Source organism: Morone saxatilis, unplaced genomic scaffold, assembly GCF_004916995.1.
Source record: "Morone saxatilis isolate NCDOM2014 unplaced genomic scaffold, NCSU_SB_2.0 Contig6, whole genome shotgun sequence".
In the NCBI taxonomy this organism is placed as follows: Eukaryota; Metazoa; Chordata; class Actinopteri; family Moronidae; genus Morone; species Morone saxatilis.
Window position 1 is genome coordinate 7,864,381 of NW_023340206.1, and position 13,733 is coordinate 7,878,113.

At 38.4% G+C, this 13,733-nt stretch overlaps 1 protein-coding gene across 8 annotated transcripts in view; it reads left to right on the forward strand.

Moving 5' to 3' along the window:
• The window catches only part of dmd (dystrophin), a gene marked incomplete at its 5' end in the record, with an annotated part of 195,686 nt that overhangs the window by 14,607 nt on the left and 167,346 nt on the right, over positions 1 to 13,733 (forward strand). For all 8 annotated transcript variants that reach the window (XM_035677552.1, XM_035677560.1, XM_035677555.1 and 5 more), the window contains 6 exon segments: positions 1,631 to 1,723; positions 3,629 to 3,709; positions 4,996 to 5,088; positions 9,243 to 9,344; positions 11,472 to 11,542; positions 13,545 to 13,663. In XM_035677552.1, the coding sequence (XP_035533445.1) occupies positions 1,631 to 1,723; positions 3,629 to 3,709; positions 4,996 to 5,088; positions 9,243 to 9,344; positions 11,472 to 11,542; positions 13,545 to 13,663 (559 nt within the window).

Consider the following 13,733-nt stretch of genomic DNA (forward strand, 5'->3'; position numbering starts at 1 on the left):
ACTTATAGGATGACTGGGAGGATTCTCACCCCTGATTTGGCCACTTTTTGTCAGTCCAATCCATTGATGTATTACAAAGAACTGGATACAGCGTTGGGGGGCGGGCTCCATTCATTCTTAGGGAAGCAGCTCAGTGGCACATGAATAGAAAACACAAATTACCGGATCTTCCACATCATGTGGCCCATAGAGCAAACACACTAGAGAATTTGGTTTAGCCCTTAGCTAGCTTGAATGAAGATGATTTAATCATATGGCTCTTCTAGTCTTTTCAAATGTTAATAGACTAAATTAATCAAATTCCGATAGTGAAATGAGTCCATTTGCAGGAACTGCTTATGGGACTTTTTGGGTGTATCACGTGATGGACGCCATTGCTGTAATTACACAGTTTGGCCACTATGTCAAATTGGCTTCAAAGAATTTGAATTTGATTTTAAAAGTACACATAGCTAAAAGTAACGAATGAACAGTTTAAACAGATAAGTAGGGATAAACAACTAAAACTAATGGTTAAGAGGTTGAAATTGCTATCTAAAATAATAAATAGTTACCTAAAACCAATGCGTCTCATCGCCTACATGCTTTGGATACTGTATATCACAAACAGTATTGCTCTCAAATATCCCTGTCCCTCTCTAACCTTGCACAAACCATAGCGCTGGCACACACTTATCTACGTACTGTAAATGGATTCGACATAAATGTGTGAATGGCTCTGCTCTTTATTCCCAGGACTCCTTTTTATTAACAGTTCCCAAACTAGGTATCAAATAGGAAACGGTGTGCTCTCTCTTGTGCCTGCTGATGTTTTGGGGTATTTTAGAATTTAGTTATTGGTTTAGACTGGTCTTATTTATTTTTATGGTTTGGGGATTAAATTGCCCAGGCCCAGTTGTGCCTTGTACCTGAATAGCTTTCTAAACACAGTAAAGTGTTGGGGAATAATTGCCTGACATGTACTTGTAAGAAATATTTATAAAAAGATACTTTAAATGATGATGGTGAGCGGTGATTAATTTGTTTATCATTTGGAAGCATAGTTTACTGCAGCTCCCTGTTATTTTTGGCTGTGAAGGGGGGAAAAAAGTTAATTTATTTTTTTATGTACTGAAGTAGCGCCTCACTTCCTCTTTCCTGGCTGCCGTGAAGGCCCAGAAAAGACACTCACTCTATTCAGCCTGCAGCATTTTCCATGTGAAGTAACTCCGAGCTTGTAATCCTAGACTTATCAGCGCTGATAAAGAGCAACCTCTTGGGTATTAACTGCTATCTTCGCATTTAACGCAGGGCTGGTTTGTGATTACTCAAGAGATGTCTCTCCATACTCCAAACAACTCTGATGTGGTTTTGGCCAATGGAGAGCAGAGTCTCCAGTTTGGGATTTGAACTTTTGACTTTTACAAAGAGCAAGTAAACTGACCTCATATCACCTCCTGCAGTTGTTGACCCAAGTTTTGCTGTTTTTTTTCTGCCTCTGCAGCTGACAAACGTGCCGCAAAAAGCTTCTACAGTCTTGCATAAATCTAACTTTATAGTGAAAAACATGTTGAATCTTGAGGATGTTAAGAATAATGTAATTTCAATATATTCAGTTAAATTAATAATAGTTTGTGTATCTGTGTTTTAGACAGGGAAACCACCTGTGGATGATCTGTTCTCAGACCTGTGTGATGGACGTCGCCTGCTGGAGCTGCTGGAGGGGCTGTCAGGACATGAGCTGGTATGAATACACACACACAGACACAGGAAAATATTGGATATGCAGGAACACACACACACACACACACACACATATCCACAAAGAGAAAGAAACCAGATGCCAGACTCATGCCAGACTTTTAACTCAGTATTTCTCTCTGTCATTGGAAGATGATCCAGTGCAGATGGCTGACATCTTAGATTTACCTTTAAGGGAAACAGAACTACCTTATAAAAAGTACTGTAGGAGTCCAATAGGCAGGGTTAGGCCTTATAGTTACTATATAATAAATTTCCCCCTGGGGATGAATGTATTTCTGATTCTGACCATATTTACTTGATCTGGAGGTTTTGTTTTTTGTTTTTAATATTATTTTGAGCTAATTCAACCATTTGGAAACCAATATTGCCAAATGAATATAAAGCCATGCAACGTGTGTGTTTGGCTGTGCCATATAGTCGCTATTATTTGGGACATTGTTGGACAAAGACATAATGTTCTTAAGGCTGCTGATAGGTAATGCGTCACTTCCTTTGCACAAAGAAGTATTTTCTGAGGAATTTCGTGTTGTAACACAAGCTGTATGTCAGTGGTTGTTAGTCCAGTTGAATCAGGTCCAAAGTCAAATGAGTCAAAAAAAAGTCAAGTGCGACAGACCCAAGATTCATATAATGATATATTCATATGTTTTTTTTAAATGGTCCCAAAAAGTCCCAACAGCCGTTAAGAAATCTCACAACCTGCAGGTCCCAAGATCAGCACCATGGACAGCGATCATGATGCATAATGGTGCAATAGCGCCACCTGTAGGAGACTGAAGGCTGATGGACTGATAGTGTTCAACCTTTATCATAACTGAGCACATCATTATTTTAAACTGGAGGTTATAACACACACAACAAGTGACAGTGTTTGCTGTGTTTAAATCTGAATTACAGCGTTAGTTTAAAATCCCGAAGTGCTGCACTCCAGTACCGCCAGTGCTTCTCAGCGAGGGGCAGGACTACTTTTATCCCAGGAAATACTTTTTTGCACTTGCCAGGAGGTGCGTGGAAAAAACGTAGCTAAATTAATATGAAAGTACGGAAATTATCATTTGTTTTTATGTCCATGTATTGAGAGCACCGTGTGTTGCAGTGTAAAAACTGGTTACAAAACTGTGGTAGCTAGCTAAAAGCAATAGATAAATGGTTGAAGTAGCTAGCTAAAAGTAATAGATAAATGGTGAATTGTTTAAGTAATGGGTAAACAGTTAAAAAATATATCCATGTATTGAGTCAGAGCACCATGTGTTGCAGTTGACTGACTGTGGCAAGTTGTAACCATGCAAAATGTCCCCTCGCTGCCTCCTGTCCCCTATCCCACATGGTGTGAATGCAGCATTAACCTCAGCTTAACCGAAAACTAATCATTTTCCAGACCTTAATGCTAAAATCATCATTTGAGGGAATGAAAACTGGGAAAAAATGTCAAAGCCCCAAGATTAAAAACCCAACCAGGTCCATCCGTCCCCACACACACACACACACCATCGCAGCCCACAGTCTTAATCCAACTTCTACTCCCACTTTATTTTCTCTTCTCCCCTCCAGCTCTCTTTACCTCCTCCACTTTGTCTCCCCCCTCTCTCTTCCTCTATCTTTTCTCTTTATCTCTTTTGTTTCTCTTTCCTTATTCTTCCTCTTCATCTTTCCACCACCTTTCCTCCTTTTCTTCCTCTCCCCACTTCTATCTCATGAAGAGACATTATCATCTTTGTCCTCTGTTTGATACTATCTCCCTATGGTAATGGCACATACGCACACTTTTATTGTAATGTGGCTGTTTGTAGCCCTCCCGGATGCCCCTGAGCAAGGTCTGTTTATGCCTCAACAATCTCCTCTGTCTGGTGTGTGTGTGTGTATGTGTGTGTGTGTGCGTGTGTAGGTGAGGTTGGAGAGAGGATTCACGCGTGTTCACTCGCTCAACAATGTCAACCGTGCTCTGCAGATCTTGCAGAAGAACAATGTGAGTATACATGCACACCATCCTGATTATTCGTTAAATATATATATAAGGATTCATTAATATACATTAAATAAATCAGTGGTTAGACTGAGCAAACAGTGAAGTGCTTAAATTAAACTGTTCAAGGTTTTTCTCTCCTCTCTAACTTATTTTCTTATACCTTTAGCCTTGTCTCTTTCAGGATGACTTTACTTTCCCGTCTAAGAAAAAAATGTATCTCTCTTTTGTCTCGCTGCTGTATACATATTTTTCGTCCTTCTCCTTTCCCCTCACCACAGTTTTCCTTTTGTCTTGCTCCTCCTTTGGCTTTTTCTTCACCTTCTCATGCCATCTTGTTTTCTCCTTTTTTTCATCTGTACATAGAAAGAGGTTATTTTAGTCAAGATTGCTGTATACATTTGGTTTTTATTCACACGACACACCTTAAAACATGCATTTGCAGTGAAGACATTGCAATGTGTGAGTTATAATTTTCCTTACAGAAGGTTTAGCAAATAATAGTAAGATTAATGGTTCCCAACCTAAGCAGACGGGATCTGCCTAAGGGCCCAAAAATAGATCTGAGGGGTCACAAGAGGATGAATGAAGTAAGAGACAGAAAAAATATTCTTTGTTTTTGATAAATGATGAAATTAAATGATTTTTAGAAAGAAAGAAAAAACTCCTTGCTGAACTGACAATTCACTCAACTCTCAGCTGTTTAGTTAATTTTTATTTACACCTGTCGAGCTTTCATTGGTGGAAGAGATCCTTTACTTATTAATTAAAAATAAAGTATAAGCAGCATAGTCTAAAATACAAAGTTATATATTTAAATTCAGTAAAAGTACAGCAAAATGTACTTAAAGTATCAGAAGTCCTTTAAAAGTACTCATTATGAACAATGGCTCCTTACACAGTGTTATACTATTATATGATTCTGTTTTTATCACTTACCAATACATTCAAGAGGACTTTAATATTGGAGTCCGTCAATGTGGAGCCAAATCAGATACTTCGTACACCACTGGGTAGATTAGTAGAATAGTACTGCATCATATTCTATTAGCGATTTATTTTTTTTATGTAAAAAAGTAAAAAGAAACTCTAAGTGCCAAATAGAGGTATAATAATTCCCTCTGAAATCAGTCTATAACCTGTAACAAGGTGTCACAAGTAGACATTCATTCATTTTAAGGGATCATACACCAAAAAGGTTGGGAACAACTGAGTTAGAAGTGAGGAGACTGGCTTGTATTTTGGAAAATAAACCCATAATGAGATTTGTCTGTCTGTCCCTCCTCCAGGTTGAATTGGTGAATATTGGAGCGGCAGACATTGTTGATGGGAATCACAAACTGATTCTCGGGCTCATCTGGAGCATCATTCTCCACTGGCAGGTGTGTGCGTGCATGCATGCGTATGTCTTGAGCGTGTGAGCGTGAGTGAGAATATGTCAGTGGCAGCAGTTCTCTGCTGCATTTCAAAAAGCTTTTTCTTTTTGGACTGAATGTTCTTTCGTTTACCTTGATGAATATCTACTGAGCCAAACAAAACTCTGGTAACCAATGATATGCAATCTCCCTGAACTTTAAATTTTATGTGTATTGCTGTGTAATTACTCTATAATCAATGGAGCTCATTTAGAAGGCCACACAAAGTTTTATAATCAAGATAAAAAAGCTACAATGAGTAAAATTACCGCACTCATCATGGTGAGGTGATCAAATACGCAGATTTCCCACCAGGAAGCATCACTTTCACAGCAGCTGAAATTGCCTTTTTCCCCACGATGCACAAATTGAATCTTCTGCAACATAGATGGCTTCTATACATTGCTCCTATTTATTGCTTAAAAAGTGTTCAATCATGGCTTCAGTAGTCTTCCGTTTCACATCACAGGAACAAAGTGCTGCACATTATCCTTCTGTGTCCGTATCAATCTTTTTCTTGATGATATTTGTCATGTGTACTGTTTCCTGGATTGTAGCTGTCGAGTTGAAGGTAGCAGTCACATTGCAGGGAACTCAAAGCAACAATAATAAAAGAAAGCAGCAAGAAAAGAAAAGTGAAACATTTCCCTGTGAGGCAGAAATACATGTTGAAGCCTCAAGGTAATAAATTGTTACACTGTGGCTTTAAATCCTACTTAAAAGCCTTATTTTAGTCCCAATTCAGTACTACATAATAATGTATACAGTATGTACTTTAATACTAGTTTACTACCATCCCAAATATATCTGAATCTTTAACTACAGTGAGAAAGCTAGCAAACTTTGTCTATATAGCACTTAGTTACTGTGCAACTCACAAAAAAGGTAACAAAGAAAGAAAAGAAAGGTGTTTTAAGGTGCTTTTAAGTGACGTGAACCGATTTGGCTTCTCTTGGAGACTCTGCTTGAGGCTGTGTCGAGAGTCGAGGAGCAACAGCAGCAAAAGCTTGATCAGCTTTAGTTTTCAGCCCTGACCTTAGAACAGTTGAGACATCCATTCTTTTGTTGCACTCAGGCGGTTTTGAACTGTCTTCATAGGTTTAACGATTAAAAGAGAGATACAGCGGCATAACAAAAATGAGAAATATTGTTCTGAAAGAAAAGAGCAGCCACTCATAGATTTTTAGTGGATAACATAGATTAACACTCACATTTGATGATTTTTATACTTTAATTCATTAAAACTCTTTACTTCTAAAGACTGAATCTGTGTTTTATCACTTTACATCTGCCTCCCCTAATAATAAATACCACTATATTACTTAGTTGTGGGCCTTTTGTTTTATTAATTTACTCCACCATCTGTGATATTCCAGTCCTTGGTTTCTGATTGTGTATATTATTCTTCCACTTTTACAATGTTGTCTACGTTTGACTTCCAGTTTTTAAATGAAGGTGGAATAGGTTTTCCTCATTATCTTTTTCATAATTGCAGTTCTAAATAAAGTGTTTAGGTATTTTGTTCATTTCTAGAGTAAGCGCATATTGTGATATCTCTATAATAATACTAATTTGATATAATTAATTAAATGTGTTGGTCATTGGGTGGAAACATATTTTAGTATTTTTTCTGACCTGAAAACATGAGCGAGCTCAGGTCAGGCATCCAACTTTATAACTGTGGAGAAAAGTGCATCCACCAGCCACATTAATGCGAGTGCTAAAACAGTGCAGGGCGCTCCGAAGTTTCCTTTAATGTGCTTTCTTTCTCGTTTCCTCCTGGTCTTTTTTTTTGCTGCCTTTCATCTTTCTGCCAATTCATAGAAGAACATTATGCCTCCACCGTTGGTTACTTCTCCCCTTAATCTGTATTTAAAGTTAAAAATGTATGTTAGGAAGGACTGGAGTGTTTAAAAGCAACTTCATGTAAAGCCGGTAGTTTTAATAGCTTACATTACAATACATTTTAATTGTATTTCATTCCTCATTAAGTTGAATAGAGGATAATGTCTCAATCACGCTAGTTTTGGCATAGACTTAATGATGCGATTAATAGCAAAACACAATTCTATAATGAGGTGTGTATGTGTGTGTGTGTTGGTTCAGTGTATATCGGTAACATGTGTGTGTGTCTGTGTATGTAGTGTGTGTGTGTGTGTGTCAATATGCCTGTCAAAGGCTGCTACGCCCTTGAGGTTAGCATTTGCTTGTGTGTGGGCACGTATGCCAGTCTGTGACTACTCCTGTGTGTGTGTGTGTATGTGTTCGTGTGTGTGGTTGCGGTTTTTCAACAGCGCCCCTACCAATTAAAGTGGAAATGCATGCAGTGAACCTACTCCAAATGAGTCTTTTTTTAACCGCAGGCCACATTCCTTGGGGTGAGGAATTGCTAACAACCTGTGTGTGTGTGTGGGTGTGTTGTGTGTGTGAGAGAAGAGAGAGAGAGGAGAGAGAGAGGGAGAGAGAAAGTCCCCTTTTCTGGGATTCACCTCACACCAAATTACAGGTTTACTATCTATCAATAGGTTATAGTTGCACGTGTGTGTTTTAGTGTGTATGTGAGTCTAATAGTGCGAATTTCCTTTGTTGATACTCTATTACCTACATCTCTCTGTGCTATGTCTCTCCCTCTGTGTGTGTGTGTGTGTGTGGTGTGTGTGTGTGTGTGTGTTTGACTGCTGGTGGTATTTTTGGCTGTTTTGTTGACTGGGTTTAGGTACGAAAGTTTTTTTTTGTGTTTCTGTCTTCCACTTTCTGTCCCAGCTCCTGCTCAGAGCTCTGTAACACTCATTGCAACTGCCTCGCTGCACTGAATTGTGTGTGTGTGTGTGTGTGTTTTGAGTGCAGAAAGCATGAGAATGAAGCAGAGCAGGGTTGGGTGGTATAAGAAAGTAGGGAGGGAGAAAAAGAATGAGAAAGTGGGACAAAAACCACGCCGTTTTTATGTGTATATTTATTGTGTGTTCATATGTTGGCTGATAGAAGTGAGGGTTAAGTTATGCATTAAGCTCATGGCACAGACCGGGCATGTGGTTTAAAGTGTAACGTTCTTCTCTCGTCTCTTTTCTCCTTCCCCCCCGAGGCCTGAATCAAGTGCTCCCTAAACTGTCACTCAAACTGGCCAAAAATTCCTCAGCCTGTGAGAACACATTCCGGCACATGCGGGCTTCGTGCCATGGATAATGTGTGTGACACAAGTGTCCTTTGACTGAGCTGCTGCTGCCATGTGGAAGTATCTTGTGTGTGTGTGTGTTGTGCGCCGTGTGTGTGTCCATTTGCAAAATACTCCATCTTGCAGGCCACGTTCAAAACTTTGCTAGAAAGCCAGCAGTTTTTAAATAAAAGGTCCTCTTATGGTAATGTTCACTCGCCAGGGCATGCATATTGCATGGTTCTAATATCTGTTGTTCTGTCCGTCAGGGCACTAAAGTGGTATGGTGTGCTGTATGTGTGAGTCTGTTGAGCGAGAGGAGAGATGAAAGGTTATGGGTGTATTTGATGGTACAGTAGCCAGCTGCATGTCTGTCTCTCTCTATGTGGTATTGGGTTTAACAGACATTTATGTTTGGCAGCCCAACTTCCATCTGCGAGTGAACTATAAATCCTCTTTGTGTGCCGAACAGCAGACAAAATATGATTCACTGAATTTGCACCACCTGTATACAATCACTTGGTGACATAGTTCAGTGTTGTTAGTTTATAGATCCATCTCACCATCAAGAAGGAGAAGAACAGGACATTGTGACAACTCCTGGAATGATTGTCATTAAATTTGCTGTTACTATACATATTCCCCACAGGATGATTTTGAATGATCTTGATAACGCACTGACTTGACTCATCTAGTGCCACCGGCCGATATTTGGTCATTAACCAAAGTATAAATAAAATGTCCTGATGATGGCACACGCTAAAAAGTTGAAGGTTCAGGTTGGAGGATGAGCCTTTTTTCATTTTGACAATCCTAATTCACTTTCCTGTAGAACCATCTATAGTCCCACTGAATAATCGTTACATTATTTCAAAACCATAATGTTGTGAGGTATGGTGAAAACCTCTTGAGTATGGGTGCAGGTCTGTTAAGTTTTTACACCAGCTATACTTTTTGTATTTGTGTGCAGGTAAAGGATGTGATGAAAGATGTGATGGCGGGCCTACAGCAGACCAACAGTGAGAAGATTCTGCTGAGTTGGGTTCGTCAGAACACACGCGAGTATCCTCAGGTCTGTTCCTTTTACGTCTCACTTATCCTCACTCCACAGGCTGTCGCACTGGATCCACTATTACAGTTTCTATAGCAGTGTTTTCATGAAACTTGTCCTACTGTGATGCCATAAATAATAGCTGTCTTTTTAATGTAAATGTAGAGAAACTATTTTGGTCTTCATTTAAAAGCAATAGCTTTTAAATCTAATGAGTAGAATAATGGAATTAGGTCCTTTCTTTAGTGGTACAGAATGTTTTTACCCATGCCAAAGACCTTATGTTTTTTTAATGTTGTCCCTCTATCTGTCCGACTGGATATCTCAAACCCCTCATGAACAGATTTTCATGAAATTTTGTGGACAGATAGGCTTTGGGCCAAGGAATAATGGATTAGATTTTGGTGGTGATCCAGATCTGGGATTAGTGCCATCAGATGATTATCATTTTATAGCCCTAAGTATGAAACTAAAAGACAGAGAGACTTGAGCCATAGTCCTAAAAATATGTTTGCAGAGTGAAAAAAGAATCTAATTAACTTAAAATTTCAGCGGTAGGGATGATCTCTTTGGATTGCTTTGGAGTATTCAGTATGGAGGTTTCTACATTCTGTGCTACCTATTTTTTTCTCCATTTAAATGTATTTCCTTTGGCTTTAATTGTTTTCTACTTTATTAAAGCCTCCATCTAAACTGCTAAGAGCACTTCTAACACAGCATATTTCACTTTTTGTATAACATTTAATAGCCCAAATCACCTTAAATTTTCTTCTAAAGTATGGTCTTTATTTTCTAATTACGAGTAACTAATCCTGAATTATTTTCATTATGAATGCATTACACGAAGATGATGAATAAAATTACAAACTGTGGTTTATATTCATATTCATCATATCACCTTTCCAACACTAAAAGCACAGGAGTAAAAGTGGTTTAAACAGCGTCTGCTCTAAGCTTTAAACATTAGCATCTGGCTAGTTAGTTTACCAAGCTAGGGTTACTTTTATCATTAACTAAGTAAATTATTATTATAATTATTTGTATCCTCAAAGCCTCTTCTCTTGAAGTTAAACTGAAAATAAGAACAACTAGAAAGGCACTCAGAGCACAGACCTCTGCCAAAGCCAGTGTACGGATAATTGATTTTTGTAGCCCAACTAACTTGTCCCTTCCAAAAAAAATTTTCCATTAGATTATTGATTGTTGCAGAATTGTGGGGAACAAAAGTTTATGATACTTACATGTTTTGTTCGGCAGGCAAATCTTAAAAATGAACACCACTTTTATGATTTTTGAAGTGTAAATGTCCCCAGAAGTAAAAAGCAAACGTTACGCAATAAACAAACTACAGCATGATCGCCTGACTTATCCGACACCATCATTAAACTTTCAATTTGTAATTATTAATCATTCGATTAAAATCTAAAAGTTGGAAAGTTTGAGTGAGAATAGTTTGCAAGAGTGTGAGTATAAACACAATGAGTCTGTGAAGGTGAATTTACTTTATGTTGAAGAACAAAACGTGAAAAAAATAAAAATTATCTCTTGGCTGTTATTGTTTTTGTATGTTGGCACACAATTCACTTTAATTATGACGGGTTTAAGCATGTGCAACGAATTTGGTTCATTTTTCCACAGGAAAATAAAAAACAATTGGTGTATCACCCTGTGATTTGGATCCGCTCCACAATTTAATGTGTTGTTCCTTGGCCCATGCTACACCCTTCCACCAATTTCATGAAAATCAGGCCCGCAGTTTTTCCGGTTATCCTGCTGACTGACAAATAAACAAATCCACAGACAGCACCAACAAGATAACCTTCTTGGCAGAGTTATAAAGCAGAAATCTAATTGCTTATCCAAGTATATATTTTTATATAACTATTCAGATAAGGTTTTGATAGAGGGAATTTTTTTCACTATTTTATCGATAATACTGGGCTAGTACTTTTAATGCTACATGCAGACAGAAGTCTGTCACTCCATGCATTAATAGCTCAGACTGGCCATTTGCGAGAGAGAAGATGTCTTCAATGTAATAAATACCTATGAAAATGGAAAGCTGAACTGGGGCGATAGTGTTTCAACGGTGAGTGTCATACTGCATTCACAGGTTTTCCCTTTAATATCCATTATGTCTGTCCTCAGGTCAACGTGGTTAACTTCTCCAGTAGCTGGAATGATGGATTGGCCTTCAATGCCCTCATCCACAGCCACAGGTACTGTAAAAAATGAAGTGTGTGTCTGTGTGAGTGTGTGTCTGTGTCTGTGTTTGTGTGTGTTAGCAGACAGAGAAATAGAAATAAAATAGAGCAGTAGACATAAAGGAGTGGATAGACAAGGGAATGTCAAAGGTGTATGGAGGGAGACACAGCATGGGATTTATTCGGCTGCCTAAGCTGTGGTCTTGTTTACACATTTTATTAAATAGATACACTTGGTGGAAAATGAGCCCATTACTACTAGGTACTGAGAAAAAGAAAAAGAAAATGAAAGGAAGAAAGAGAAAAGCAAAGGTAGTGCCAGAAAGCAAGCTGCTGGCTAATAGTGATGCTACAGAAAGCCAGCTAGAAGAATGACATAATCTTCATTTAAAGCTAATCAGTTAATGTGTAGACATTGAAAAAGCTGCATATATTAGCCAGTGAGTTGAGCTGCTAGAAGTGCTGCCAGTAATGTGTTCAATGCTCTCAGCTCTTTATTTTTGTGGTAGTCATGTTTTTATCATTTCACTTGAGTCATCTGCGAGTTCCAGTAATTACCCCTCATATAGTTTGAAGCTGTTGACAAACCTCTGAATGTAATAGAATGCAACTGATTGCCATATGAGAAAATTACTGTTGAGCGACTCTACATCTGGCAGTGATGACATAAAATGATAATTAATAATAAGTGTCCACAATCTCAGTTTACTGCTCACTATAGTGTAAACTATTTAGTGTCTATTATATATGTTATATTTTGGACACAGCCAGTGACTCTAAGACAGGTCCAGTGCAGGTTGAATCACACGTCCATATTGTATGCTGGTGTCCTGTATGAAGCAGCTGTATAAAGAGCCAAAGTGACTTCCGGGTTCAGTTCCAGAAGTAATTATTGAGAATCCCTTTGTAGGAACGCTAACAAATAAATATCCAGGCTGGGAACTGAGCCTTTCTCTGCAGTATGTTGTGTGTTCATATGTAAGGACGGGAGATTTGAAAAAAATTTTCATTTTTCATTTTTTATTCAGTATTTACTTTTTTTTAGCAGTCTTTAACCAAAACCACTTTGCATATTCCCTAGACATTTGCAGGCTGAACAGAAGAGGCGAGTCTATGAGCAAGATGGCCTAGAGCACTAGTGCACTCTGGTTCACCTTTTATCTTTATAACACATGTAAACTACAGATACATTCAGCTGCTGTGTACTGCACATTTAGGATAATAAATGCCCAGTGCAGTGAAGTTGTAATATTATATAGAAAAAGCTGTATGAAATGAATGAATGAACAAATAAATAAGTAAATGAATTGGTAAATGGATAATGAATGAAAGCTAGATGAATAGATGGATGAGTGGCTGAAACCGTGTTAATCTGCCTCGTTGGATACCCATGAGAGTTTGGTTCTCAGGCCTGGACTCATGTAATTATGAATTAAATCATGGTTTGCTAGCATGAACATCTGTCAGCAGTGTCCTTACATGAATACAGAGTGGGACATCACACACACCAAAGCCATCAGCCCGCAGATCATTTGCTCTGGTGCTCCATGCCAGCAGCGTTATGTTTACTGAACAGCAGACTTCACAGAGCAAATGTTCAAATGTTTAAATCAAACAACATACAAAATAAACATGCGATTTTTGCATTAAGACTTTCACTGTTTACTGAGGAGACTGGAGAGTATGCACAGCTAAGAATCACTGCTCGGCAGATGAATACATGGTTGCTGACTTAAAGTAGCTCCGAAAATAAACATGACTGCATCAGCTAAAGTGAGTTAATTACAGTGTGTTTCATTTATAGGAAAATTAATCTATAGGCTATATAATAAAAACTTTTTTATTACTACAATGTCAGCTCTTTTACTTTACTAGAATTTGCATAGGGCAACAAAGGAAACGATCAACCAGGGACGTGATCTACTAAATACTTGGGGTATTGCTCTACATTTGGATGAATTAAAATATAGATACAGTGGGCACATGATCCCTGTTGATTTCCCTTTTGCCTCTGCAGACCTGAGCTTTTTGATTGGAGCTCAGTGGAGAAGAAGACGTCTGCGATCGACAGACTGGAACACGCCTTTAATAAGGCAGAACAACACCTGGGGATAGAGAGACTGCTGGACCCTGAGGGTAACTAACACACACACACACACACACACACAGCTGCACACACACACTGCTAATTCTAATAATAAGAATA